Below are 12,524 nucleotides of genomic sequence, written 5' to 3'. Positions count from 1 at the left end.
CATTGCTTTTCTTCTATAAATACATTAATATACACTTGGTGTTTTAGATTTGTGATTCCAATATAAAAACAATGAGAACTTTAAAAAAAGAGAGACAATAGATCAAATTAAGTCCAAAGTATCCAAAATTATTAAATTCTCTATGGCTAAGATAATACAATAATCCAAAGTATGGAGAATCAATTTGTGATCTCTGCTGTTTCCATACCACAGAAAGTACATTATAATTCAATACAGTCAGAGACATGGGCTTAAACCTGTCTTGGCTAATGGACACAGTTTCTGTCCTAACGTTAAACTTGTGTTTTGGCTTTTTGATTTTAAGAGGCAATGCCTCCTTTTCTTAGTAAACCTCTGACTTAAACCTAGGCAATGTTGCAATGCTTTGTTGAGTAAATTGGCATAGGAGGAATAATAAATTAAAAAACATCAATTTATAAGTGTCTTGCCTACATGTAGGTACACATACCACATGTATACCTGGTACCTGTGGAGAGCAAAAAAGGCTGTTTGGATTCCTAAGCCATCATGTGGGTGCTGGAAAATGAACCTCAGTCTTCTGGAAGAGCAACAAGTACCCTTCATGGCTGGGCAACCATTCTAGCTCCAAGCCTTCGTTTCTTGAGCAGCTCAAGGCTTCTCATTTTTAATTCACTCACTGAGTTAAATTTCCCTGTGAGCCTAACCATAATCACACTGGAAAAATGACCAAAGTCCTTGCCATTCCTTACACCAAGCCAAATCTTTCCCAATTAGACCCAAATTAAAAGAATGAGCTCAGAGTAGGAAAAAGCTCACATTCACATCCAGAGGGTAAAGGTCACTGATCGGAACCAGCTGCCAGGTTTCCCAGTGGGCAATGAAGTAATGCAAGGGGAAAAAAACGGTCATCAGTCCCACCTAACCGGTCTGCTGCTGGCAGAGCTTAACATACGGAGGCTCTGCTGCTACAACAGAACAAGAGGGCAGGAACATGAGTCCTTCCCGAATGCATGCTACAGGAAGGCAAGGATTTTGCGTATCACTGGCATTCTCCAAGACCAAGAGCACGGTTCATACTCAAACATCTAAAAGCTGACCTAAGCCAATGTCTTTTTCACTACGAAGAGTTGAAACAGATACACTTGTAATATTGACTAGATTCATAATTTTAGATCGTTGTATTTACAGCAGGTCAACATAAAATATTTGGTCAATTAAGGCCCACAGAAGTACTTACCGAAAAAATAAAAACAAAAAAACACACAAAACAAGCCCCCCCCCAATGGTCCAAAGACTGAGAAGCATTTCAGTTTCAGAGACTGTTCCACATACCTAGTTACGTTTATATGTTCTAAAGTGTTAGGACGGAAGAGGCTCATACCTCTGGACAGAATTATTTAATTACTACTTTCCTACCCACCCCCAAAAGGGGGGGAGCACATATCAACCAAGGTGGGAATGTGTGATGCTTTTTCTATAGTCAGATAAATCTGAATAAACAGTGTGGCATCTAGTACACACACCGCAGCTCCCACAGGATGTGTGTGCTGCTCACAAAGGTTTGTGGGAGTTAAGACAAGTACTTAAGAGTAGAAAGGAGTTGTCACTAAGTGAAATTTGTTTTTTTCTTAAGCATTTCAATGAAGGAAAATCTTGTACATGATGTACCTCAATACCTTTAAAACAAAACAAAAAAAAAATGGGCTTATTTCAAATGAAAGGAATAGTATAAAATAGGCTATTGTATTAGCCATCACAGTTGTTAAATGACAAGAAGGCTCAGCAATCAGTGTAGTAATCAAACTTCATTGCTTAACATTTCACAAGATCATTTTTATTATCAAAAAGCAACTGATTATTTTAAGGTACAGTCTAGAAACAAAACATCTTCATTTCTACCAACATAAAAACAGTCTTCCAGTCAAAAGCAGTTCCTAGACCATAGATACACATGTGGTAGACAAGGGGTCCTAGAGCAACCTCATCTTCCAACACACTGTCTACTGTAACGCAGCTGCTTGCACTTAGCTCGGACGGCCTGGACTATCCTAGCTGAAGGCTGTGCTGGTTCTCAGGCCAGCTGTGCTCCTCCTGCCTTTCCTCTGTACTCTCTGCTGCAGCTATGCCATGTTCTTTTCCTACAACGACTGCTCCACTATTTTTGGCCCAGTTTCCATTCACTTTGTGTACAGTCTTCTCTAAGTTTGTGTGAGTATAAACCAGTATTTTCTAAGGGTCAATAGAAAGTCGACAACATAATGGAGTGCATTAGCATGAGTTAAAATTATTGTCCTTGCAATTAATCGCTAAGTCAGAGAATATTTGTCTTCTTTAAAAATCATGTAAGCCCCCAAGTATATAGAAATTATATTCCCTCAGTATGTTCCACTGTGGGTTATCATTAGAAGTACTGAGACACATCCAACTTTTGGCTCATGCATTACTGTGTCCTTGGCCATTTTCCTCAGCAGAGACATGAATAGAACATGGTACTAAGTCCTTTTGTTGAAAGGGTATTCTGCTATGGAAAAGAGAGATCAATTCAAAAACTAAGAGCATAAAAAGTTGCTGTCATTTCTGAGGGAGACATATGCAGTATTTTTCATTTTCAAAGTGTCCCCCCAAAAACTGAGAGAAGTCACAACTAGTAAACTCAACTGTACATACACTAATCACATTCTATTTCAGGTACTTATATAACTGTAAAGATGTGATACTGCGAAGGAACACAGCTGGAAGTCTGGGTTTCTGCATTGTGGGAGGTTATGAAGAATACAGTGGTAACAAACCGTTTTTTATCAAATCCATCGTTGAAGGAACACCCGCATACAATGATGGAAGAATTAGGTAATGATTACTTAGCAAAAAATAATATTCAAGTATTATGTTTTCTGCATGTAAAAACTTGGCCCCACTTGAACGATAACATAGGTTATACTTTCCTAAAGAGTGAGAAATTGAAACATGAGTGTACTAGTTAGGCAGGAAGAAATCCACAACTATGGTCCTTGGTCCGGCCTTGCAAATTCCTATCTACTACTATACCTTCTAACACAAGCTGGGTGGAGCTTGGAGAATTTACGTGAAGAAGGAAAATCAGATCAGGATTAAAATGGACAAATATGGCAAACTTTAGGACTACCACCCAAGTCCATGAAGTAGTTCTGATCACAATGCTGTGGTTTGTTTGTTTGTTTGTTTGGTTTTTTTTAGATGTGGTGACATTCTTCTCGCTGTCAACGGTAGAAGTACGTCGGGCATGGTCCACGCTTGCTTGGCAAGGATGCTCAAAGAACTTAAAGGGAGAATCACTCTCACCATTGCTTCTTGGCCTGGTACTTTTTTATAAAATCAACGATGGATCTTAAAAAAAAAATCACAGATAGGCTAGGTAAAAATTGTATTTAATTTGTCAATTTTTATATTTAAAGAATATACTGTAAAAAATGCCAGAAAAAGTATGACTTATGAAAACAAGTTACACCTCAGAGAATGTTCGCAAAAATAAAAACTAATGATGATTTTTATTTGGTGTGGAGGATTTCTCATCATTCCAACTCTTTTAAGTTTATATTTTTTATTCAATAAAAAGCCCATAAAAACTTACATGGTTTGTACGCCACACTTAATTCAAGTCAATTACAAATATGGTATAAGTAAAGCTAAAGACAGAGCACATTGTGGGCATTTACATTTAACGGCAGAGGATTTAAACAAGAAATGAGCATCTTCTAAGCGACAGGCGATCTCTTACTGGTGGCTCCAACTGCCTCATCTTTTCACACGCCACGTCCTGGTCCCACTGCTGCTCTGGAACCCCCTCTCAGTCTTAGTCCACATTTTATCCTGTGTTCTGGTTTTAGTAAGAAATAACTGATCTAACACTACTGTTGCTGAGTTTATTTTTATCCTTGATATGGATATGGTGTAAAAAATACCCCATGTTCTACACTACCACTGAGCCTGGGAAAACATATTCACAGCAGCCAGAGCACCTTGACCCTTGCTCAAACAGATGGCCGTGAAGTGGTCCTGATGCTGTGCCAGTCAAGTTCAAGTGCCTGCCAGGAAGCACACAGTTACATCATAGGGACGGACCACCCAAAGGCCTCATACCATTTATGAATTCAGGTATACAAATAGTCCATTTAGTTACTATGGACCCAAATTCAGAACACTGAAAACTGCTATCAAAAACTGTGATAAGAAGAATGTGTCCAAGTTCTTGAAGATGCAGGAATGTCACAAAAGACAAAGTTGGCTTCACTTCAGGAGGGGGTCTGCAGCACAGCACCTCTTTGCAACAGTATCCCACTAACAAAGCTAGCCTCCACGAGTCCTTGACCTTCACCATACTGTGTACACATGGCCAACCTTAGCTCTCAATCCCCTGCTGACTTATTCACATTACTTTCTTAGATATAAAGTAATTTTTGTCTTTTATTTTTTAAATATTACAAGACAAAGATTTTTAACTTAACACACAAAAAATGCACACTTTTATTTTGGAAAAGAAAAAGTTAACGTTTCATTCTAACAGAACAAGATTAAAGGTATATTTCTTAAACATTATCCAGAAAAATAAGGAGATTTATAGCATCTATTTCTGGGACTGACGTACACAAGAGGTGGAGCCTACTCAGCAGGTGTGGCTTCGGCGCTCTCCTGTTCGGGAACAGGCTCGCTGCCAGCCTCTTTTCCTTCTTTGCTTCTTTTAGACTTTTTGTGTTTGTGTCTTCTGTGGCTGTCCCCTTCTTCACTTTCATGACGGCGTCTACTATTACTGCAAGAAAAGGAATTGTGTTTAATAGTGGGGACAAAATCAGTCTGCTCTAGCCAATCAATGTGAGCCTGGATTTGGGAAAAACTTGTTTTCTGATCTCGGAGTTATTCTGCATGGGACTTTACACATAGATTACATTTGGGGGTTGTCTTCACCCATACCATCCCAGATTTTCAGGACCCACTTCTTCATTCTGAAAGACTTTCTGCAACTCTTTTTCTGAGAGTCTTTACAACTGGAACAGGAAATACTATTTTATAGGGTGAATTTTCAGACACAATAGACATTAATTAAAATTGATTCTAATTTATTTTAAAACCACAGGCCCCAAATTTTTTCCTTAAGTCAACATAGCATTTTAATATTTTATTATAAAGATTGCATCATATGCCCAAATTCCCCTCTATCAAATAGATAATGTAAAACAAAAACTGCCCAGACATCTTATTTTTATCCCATGCTAATTTTGTCTGGAAGATATTAAAAGAAATGCAACCTTGTTAGATTTAACAATTGTTTTGATGCTCATAAGGAAGGAGCTGCACATGGCTGTTCTTGGTCTTTCAGTTAGGGATAGTCTGCACATGGCTGTTCTCGGTCTTTCATTAGGGATAGTCTACAGTTAGCTATTTGGAACTGGGTCACTACTGAAAGAGCAAACCTGCGGGAGGACTTGTGTCTTGTTTCCTCCTTCTCTCTGTGCCGTCGTTCTCGGTGCCGCTCTTCTTTCTCCCGACTAGCTCTATGGCGCTCATAGCCTCTCTCTGCATACTCCCTGTATCTGTATCGTTCTTCATCACTGCAATGCAAGTGCAAACACCGATTCCAGGACTATAATTTAGCTGACTGAAAAGGAAGAGCTTCTGAAGCCCAACAGAAGCCAGCACGTTAACTTGCATTTGCTGAACCTAGCCACAGATCAGTGACACATCTAACTTAAGAAGGCAGTGCACTCAAATAATGGCATCCTATTATATCTGTTTTAATGACAGAGGCTTCATATTATGTCACATTTTATTTCTGGAAAAGGGAGACCTGCAGTTGATTTAAATTTTAATCAACAGATATTTCTTTTTGCTCTCATTTTATAATTATATGTATTTATATGTCTCAGATATATGGGGGAAGAATCTTATCTGCAAAGCACTGGCCATGTATTAAAGACTCCAAGAGTATATGGCTCACAGTGGCTTCTACAGTAGAAGGCAAACAAAAGAGGTTAAAAAATTTTTTAAGTGTTTGCTTTTTACCAGCAGACACAGTACAAATTCCACCAAGTGCAGAAGAATAACCACGAAGGGAAGAGAGCCAAAACAGCTGCTTCCCACAGACCACGCAACCTGTACACCTGCTACTTCACCCACACCTAGCTCTGTCCCCTGCCTATGTGTGTGTGAAAGACGACATGTGGCTAAAAACTTCAAATGCATGGATACAAATTACAGCTCTATTTTCTGGGGATTACACACATGTACTACCTTGCCTGGCTTTTTCCATTTTGTATTTGACACAAAAGTCAAGATTTTAAAACCTAGTATCAGACAATTCTGTTTATTTAAAATAAACATCTTTTAGAATACTGTCAAAAGTTTTAGTTTTAAAAAATGTTCAATAAAAATAATTCAGAATTTACATGTAGTAACAAGATACTCAAGAGTCTGCCTGGAATTCCCAGGCTCGGGGAAAGCATGAGCTGTACAGAACAGACTAACCCGTGAGCACCTAGCAAAAGGGGCGGGCAGTAATGATATTTAATACCAGAACACACTGCTGCCCAAATAATGACCTGGGATATATTAAGACTGCAAAATGTTTTCTAAAAACATGTTTTTCCCTAAGGAGCATGTTATTGACAGGCAGTGCAGAGTGGCAGCGTGTACACGAACAAATACACAGCACGTTCTAAGCTTGTGCCACTGGGAATGCTAGAACTTCACTCCTTTAAATCTCTAGGTTTCTATGTAACTGACCACCTTTTTCAAGGTTTCCATGAAACCAACAGTAATGTTGCTAAAGTGCTTGGTGTGAGAGTAAGCAATCAGTTCTTGCCCTGACTGGATAGCTCAGTGGGAAAAGGTACTTGCTGCCAAGCCTGGCAACCTAAGTTTGATCCCCAGTTTCCAAACTGTCGAACAATTGAACTGACTCCTTGCAAGTTGTCTTTTGAGCTTTAAGAGGCGCTAGGGGACGAGCATGTGCACACAGCACATTATAAATACATGGAATTTTTCAAGAAATTTAAGTGCTTACATTTTCAGAAGCAGACCACTTCCTATAAAGGTTTCTGGGCCTCTAATAATTCTCTCCAAAGTAAAACAAACCAGAACAGTGACAAATGAATATTACAATTAACTCCATCAACTAATGAGGTTTTCTTTGTAATGACTCCAACTAAGCTTGCACAAAATAACAAAGGCCAGTTACTTCACAATTTCATCATGCATGCGTAGCCTTCCTTTCCCCGCTTTGCTCTAGAGCCAATTTCCCTTGAATGCTGTAGGCAGTCATATCAACAACAGACTGCTGAGGAGTTGGCTCTCCATGAACACAGCAGCAACGCCCCATCCTCTGCTGATACACACCACAGTGCAAAGGTTGCTCCAGGCCTGGAACTCATTAAAGCACGTTTTCTAACATCCTATAGTAACCAGCCTTCTTTCTGGCCCTCAATTAAACTGCCTTAAAAACAGATGTTAAAACTGCTCTCTAATTTTCAAAACAGTGACCCTGTAATTTGTAATGTAGCACATATTATATATGTTTTGCTTTTCGAATATTTTTGTCAGTCTTTAGAAACAAACAGATTTTATTTCCCAGTACAATTTTCCTAGGACAAGTCAGAACATAGAATCACTCTACCTTTTGTTTTTCTGGCCTTAAGCTTTTCCTAAAATTTAAGTAAGGCCCTAAAACTCAGCAACCTGAAAATGAAAGCATGGCTTAACCACTAACATTTTCCAGTTTAGCAGAAACTCAGTAGCCCCTGTATGTGTAAGCACTAAGACTGTCGACTATGACACATTTTATAGAAAATATGCCACTTCAAAGGTACATTTCAACCACATTAGAAACTAGTCAGCTTCCTGAAAAAAACTCCTACCCTTGAACTCAAGCAGAACTGCGCACGTCAGTGGCTGTGGCCAGCACTGTAAATCTCATTCACATGCATATGCCACACCGTCATTTCCTATTTGATCAATAACATTGTATTAATTACCTACTATGTGTTAAGTCATGAGCAAACTGGGTGGGGAAAAAGGTATTCTCATCATCTTTTCCAGTTCTTTGCCATACATTCTTTGACTGAAATCAGCTTAACAGTGCTATGAATCTAATGTGTAAAGCCAATATATGAATATTTATGCATTTTAGGATACAGCACTATTTCTGGCTTAGAACAGGACTCCAAATGTCATTCACATGAATGAAACATTAAAAAAATAGATGGGACACTCAGTAAATCACTATTATTAACTCACAATACATAAAGTGACAATTTTGTTTTAAAATATACATTAGGAATGTATATGAATTACCAACTAATTAATGAAACGTTTATGTAAAGCAGGATGGAGAGACTAGCATGAGAGAGAGAGCAGGGCTCTGATGGTACACGATTCTCCATGCTGCCTAACCATAATCAATCATTAAGAAATTATGTATAGGTGACAAGACAGAAATCAATGAAGGGATATAAAATTCCTTTCAGGGCCAAGTGAACAACATGGTTTGAAAATTGCTATTTACAGTGCTTCATATCCTCAAGAACAAACTGAGTATGATTTCAAAATGGTGTTTCTAACCATACCTCGAGTGCTCCTTTCCCAGTGAACTGGAATCCATCTCCTCACATCAAACAAAACTGAGTGAACTAAAGTGTGCTCACCGCCCTGCCCCCCACCCCCACAGACCTGTTGAAGACACTTGGGGTGGGGCTGTGGTCCCGCTCCCGCTCTCGCTCCCGCGTGCGCTCCCGTTCCCTGTCCCGGTCTCGCTCTCGCTCTCTGTCTCGCTCTCTGTCTCGGTCTCGATCTCGATCTTTTTCTCTCCGTGCATAATAGTCCCACTGCTTGGTGGTGTCCACAAGGCTAGGCCATGAAGGAGCGGAACTGGTAAGGTGGGGAAAGGCAACTAAAGGAAAAAGCACATTAAAACAGGTATGGTGCTCAGTATTCTATTCTATTTGCCAAGAATAAGAAACCACAAACTTTCCAATATCAAAACCAGAAACAAGAAGATACTGTCCACTCCCCAGCACCCACAGGGCAGTGTCTGTAATTCCAGTTCTAGGGGGATCGGTTGACACTTTCTGGTATCCGTGAGCACTGCATACACGGTACAGAGATATACATGTAAGCAAAGCGTGTGTGTATGTGGTCTTTTATAAAAGTCCATGTTTTGAATACAAGATATAAGACGGACGCATGGGAAAAGGATTTGAGAGGAATGGCTTCATGAAGATGAAGGCGTTCTGAGCATTGGCTACTATTCCAGAGGATCCAAGTTTGATTTCCAGCACCCAAGTGGCAGCTCACAACCATCTGAACTCCAGTTCCAGAGGATCTGACTTTCCATGGGCACCAAGGATGCTTGTGGTTGATACATACAGGCAAAACACTTATACTCAAAAAATAAAATAAATTTTAAATATTTCTTTAAACAGAGAAACAGCCTATATGAAGTTCTGGGTCATAGGGAGCATGCTCTCCAGGAGGATTATGGGTCAAAAATTTCTTTTTTCACTTGTTTCTGTCCTGGCCAGAAGGTGAATGGTATGGCTTCATTACACACCACCAGCACACAGGCTTAAGAGTCATGGGTTTGTATAAGTTATGGATGTGAACCTTTAAATCTGTGAGCCAAAATAATGATGAAAAAAAAAAAGCTTGTCTCCTAATAGTCTTAAAAAACTTATTTTTAAATTGGGTCTCACTTCATAAGCAGTCTTCAGATCATATCCAGAACAGTTATTATTTTATGTTGCTCAGGGGTACAAGGATGAATTATAAATTTTAAAATAAACAAAATGAAGGTAAAACAAAACAGCAAAGAAGCTCTGTCTGCTGTCTTTATTGTAAACGTCCATTTGGCTAAGATAAGGAGATGCTCTTCCTCGCCTTTCCTAATTTTTATAATTCACTCTTAATTAAAGGTTTGTCCCTGGGAGGAAAGTTGGGAGCTATACAGGCAGAGAAGTGGGAGATTCCTGCTTCCTAACAGGAAAAACAAACACCTGGTACTCTGAGAAAAAAGTTGAGCTCTTAATTAGGCATTTAAAAACAACTCTACAAGGCAGTACTCTCTGACATGGGCTAGTCACTGTTTCACCTGTACTGAAGCAAACACATGGGACAGAGTGATAGAAACTCCAAATGCCATAAAACAGGTAAAACCCAAACACGCGGATTCAATGAGTGAAGCTTAGGGGATGCTGACACATTGTAGGTGCTGTGCTAAAATTGAACTCTAGCCCCAGTTTACATGAGGAAAAAAAATTTAATTCATCCAAGGTTATGCTGGACCCAAGATCCAAGCACAGGCAACCACTGAGCCCATGATTCAACGATGAGTTTGTATTGCTACAGGGTACAGAAGAGGGAGGGAGCTTCTACCCCGCTGGAGACTGAAAATGGTGGCTAGCACTGGGACTCTTGGCCAAGAGCAGGACAGGAGCCTCAAGGCAATCCCATAGCCTTAGGGGAATGTTTTACTTTCAGTTTAATGACTAGGCATGGCACCAGGACATACTCTACCACAGAAATGCCTTTTAAGTCCATTAATATTTCTTCCACCTTCAATGGAGGAAGCAGGACATCAGAATGTTCACCTCTGGATTAGTGCTGTAGAGAGACCAGAACATGCTACTCTGAAACACAGGTCCCGTGAGTGATGATGAGGTGAAGGCAACTGAGCAGCCACTATCTAAGAAAAGGTCTCTACCCTCTCCCATATGCTCACAAGCAGGAAGTCAAATCCACAAAGGCTCAGGCACATCTCTCGCTCTCTTTTCTAAGAATGGAAATTGCCCATGGGAGACCATTAGCCTGGAGACCCACCGCTAGCTCTTTCCTTTATTATTGGCTTTATTTCATCATCCTTTCAGCAGTGGGGATTGAACCCAGGCCCTCCCTCACACGCTCATACATTTTATCATGGAACCACAACAACAAAAAAACACTTGTAAAATTAAGGGCCATATGCTCCTTGAAACACATTCCTGAACATTTATAAAGCATTAATATAAACAAACATTACTTTCCTATGCCGGGGAAATAAAAAGCTGCCTCTAATGTGTCTCATCACACTTGCTTTATTGTGCCAGTCTGGAAACCTGACTGCTCCATCTCCAAAGTAAGCCTATGCTGCCGGAAGTTCTCTAGGTCCAGTCCCAGCACACCTGCAGTTCCTAAGTTGTGGCGTGCCCTTCCTCCACGCCCTGAACAGCATACCTGCTGTCACCCACTGTTCTACTCTGAGTTACGAGACTCCTCTCCTTCAATTCTCAAGTTAGCTTCTTTTCTGTCCAGTCACTGGTTATCTCCCTATTGACAAATGAATTTAATCAGAATAACCATTATAACTCACCACACTCATAAGTTAGTACAATGTACAGCATTTTAAAGTAAATAAAGGAGCATCAGAAGCCTTTGGTGTGCATAAATTGTTAAAAGAGAAAAAAGAAAGGCAGGCGGTATGGGTGGATGACTGTGAAATAAACATAGCTTACAAAAAAAGAACAAAAAGAAAGAAAAAAGACTAAGGTTACCTGGATGCCAGGACCCACGGACACGGAGACTGAGAGAAATCCTAAACAGCTTCAGGAAAAGCTCAACTCTCGATACTTATACTGTGCCACAGTGTTTCCAAAACATCAACTGATAAAATATTTTTTCTGAAGCAGTCTGACAGATATACAGACTTAATTCTTTCAATTGCTGTTTCTTAGTTACTTGGCTAACTAACCCATGAAAACATGTTTCTATGTCTTTACCAAGGTGTACTCTGCTGATTCACAGTGGATCTGGGTGGTAACTTACCATTGCCATAGGGAAATGCTCGTGCAGAACGGCTGTCGTACCCAGAGGAATGGCCACTGTGGAGGAAAGAATAATCTTTATATCTGATGCAAATGCGAGCTCAACCTTAATAGTTCAGTGGACCCAAAAAGAGAACAAGGCAACATTTAAGTGTGAAAATTTGTTACAAGGTCTTGCTATTTTTTAATATGATAACATGGACTTTTTTGCCTCAAAACCCTCAGACCCAGTAACTACCTGCTGGTAGTTAAGCCTGACTCATGCAATCAATTTCAGTTTGCTCAGTGAGACAGACAGGGAAAATCTGAGACTAAGAAATGTTTGAGGTTTAAAACTTTCTTAAAAATTTGATTTTAATGGCTCTAAATTAGTTATAAATCATCAGTAATTAGTACTTTAGATAGAACATTCTGAATGAGAAACTAGTGTGTATTTAACAAGAAGGTAATGAAAACAAAATCCTCACCTCTCACAATTTGCTTTCTGAAGCAGCACTTTGAAAACTACATGGATGGCTTGGTGCCACCATCCTAAGTGAGCCCGGTTTCCCTTTGCTTTTACATAATTTGACTATTAGTTTTTAGACCACCTCCACTCGGAGTGTAGTAATGGAATAGCCCCATTTACTAGCGAGTTTTGCCTGCTGAGATGTGTGCCATTCTAATCTTCACAGTGAATTCTAGAGAGACACTAAGCTGGCAACACTGATGTGAAATCCTAAG

General features: G+C 39.7%; 2 protein-coding genes across 15 annotated transcripts in view; one reads left to right on the top strand and one right to left on the bottom strand.

Moving 5' to 3' along the window:
- Window positions 1–3,509, top strand: part of Lnx1 (ligand of numb-protein X 1) — a 108,216-nt gene extending 104,707 nt beyond the window's left edge. For both annotated transcript variants that reach the window (XM_034509001.2, XM_034509003.2), the window contains 2 exons: window positions 2,671–2,829; window positions 3,196–3,509. In XM_034509001.2, coding sequence (XP_034364892.1) covers window positions 2,671–2,829; window positions 3,196–3,331 — 295 coding nt within the window. In that variant the 3' untranslated portion in view covers window positions 3,332–3,509. The remainder of the gene's footprint in view (window positions 1–2,670; window positions 2,830–3,195) is intronic.
- Fip1l1 (factor interacting with PAPOLA and CPSF1) overlaps window positions 1,795–12,524 on the bottom strand; it is a 58,401-nt gene continuing 47,671 nt past the window's right edge. For 7 of the 13 annotated variants that reach the window (XM_034509009.2, XM_034509005.2, XM_034509007.2 and 4 more), the window contains 4 exons: window positions 11,803–11,858; window positions 8,677–8,896; window positions 5,427–5,564; window positions 4,459–4,765 (listed from right to left, as the gene is read on the bottom strand). In XM_034509009.2, the coding sequence (XP_034364900.1) occupies window positions 4,618–4,765; window positions 5,427–5,564; window positions 8,677–8,896; window positions 11,803–11,858 (562 nt within the window). In that variant the 3' untranslated portion in view covers window positions 4,459–4,617. Of the gene's footprint in view, window positions 3,346–3,590; window positions 4,766–5,426; window positions 5,565–8,676; window positions 8,897–11,802; window positions 11,859–12,524 lie in introns of those variants that run through there. The other 6 variants (XM_034509015.2, XM_034509017.2, XM_034509010.2 and 3 more) reach the window with 5 other exon arrangements.

Source organism: Arvicanthis niloticus, chromosome 7 (assembly GCF_011762505.2).
Source record: "Arvicanthis niloticus isolate mArvNil1 chromosome 7, mArvNil1.pat.X, whole genome shotgun sequence".
Lineage (NCBI taxonomy): Eukaryota > Metazoa > Chordata > Mammalia > Rodentia > Muridae > Arvicanthis > Arvicanthis niloticus.
The sequence above is the reverse complement of the archived record's forward strand: the minus strand, read 5'-3'. Positions and strand labels throughout refer to the sequence as shown.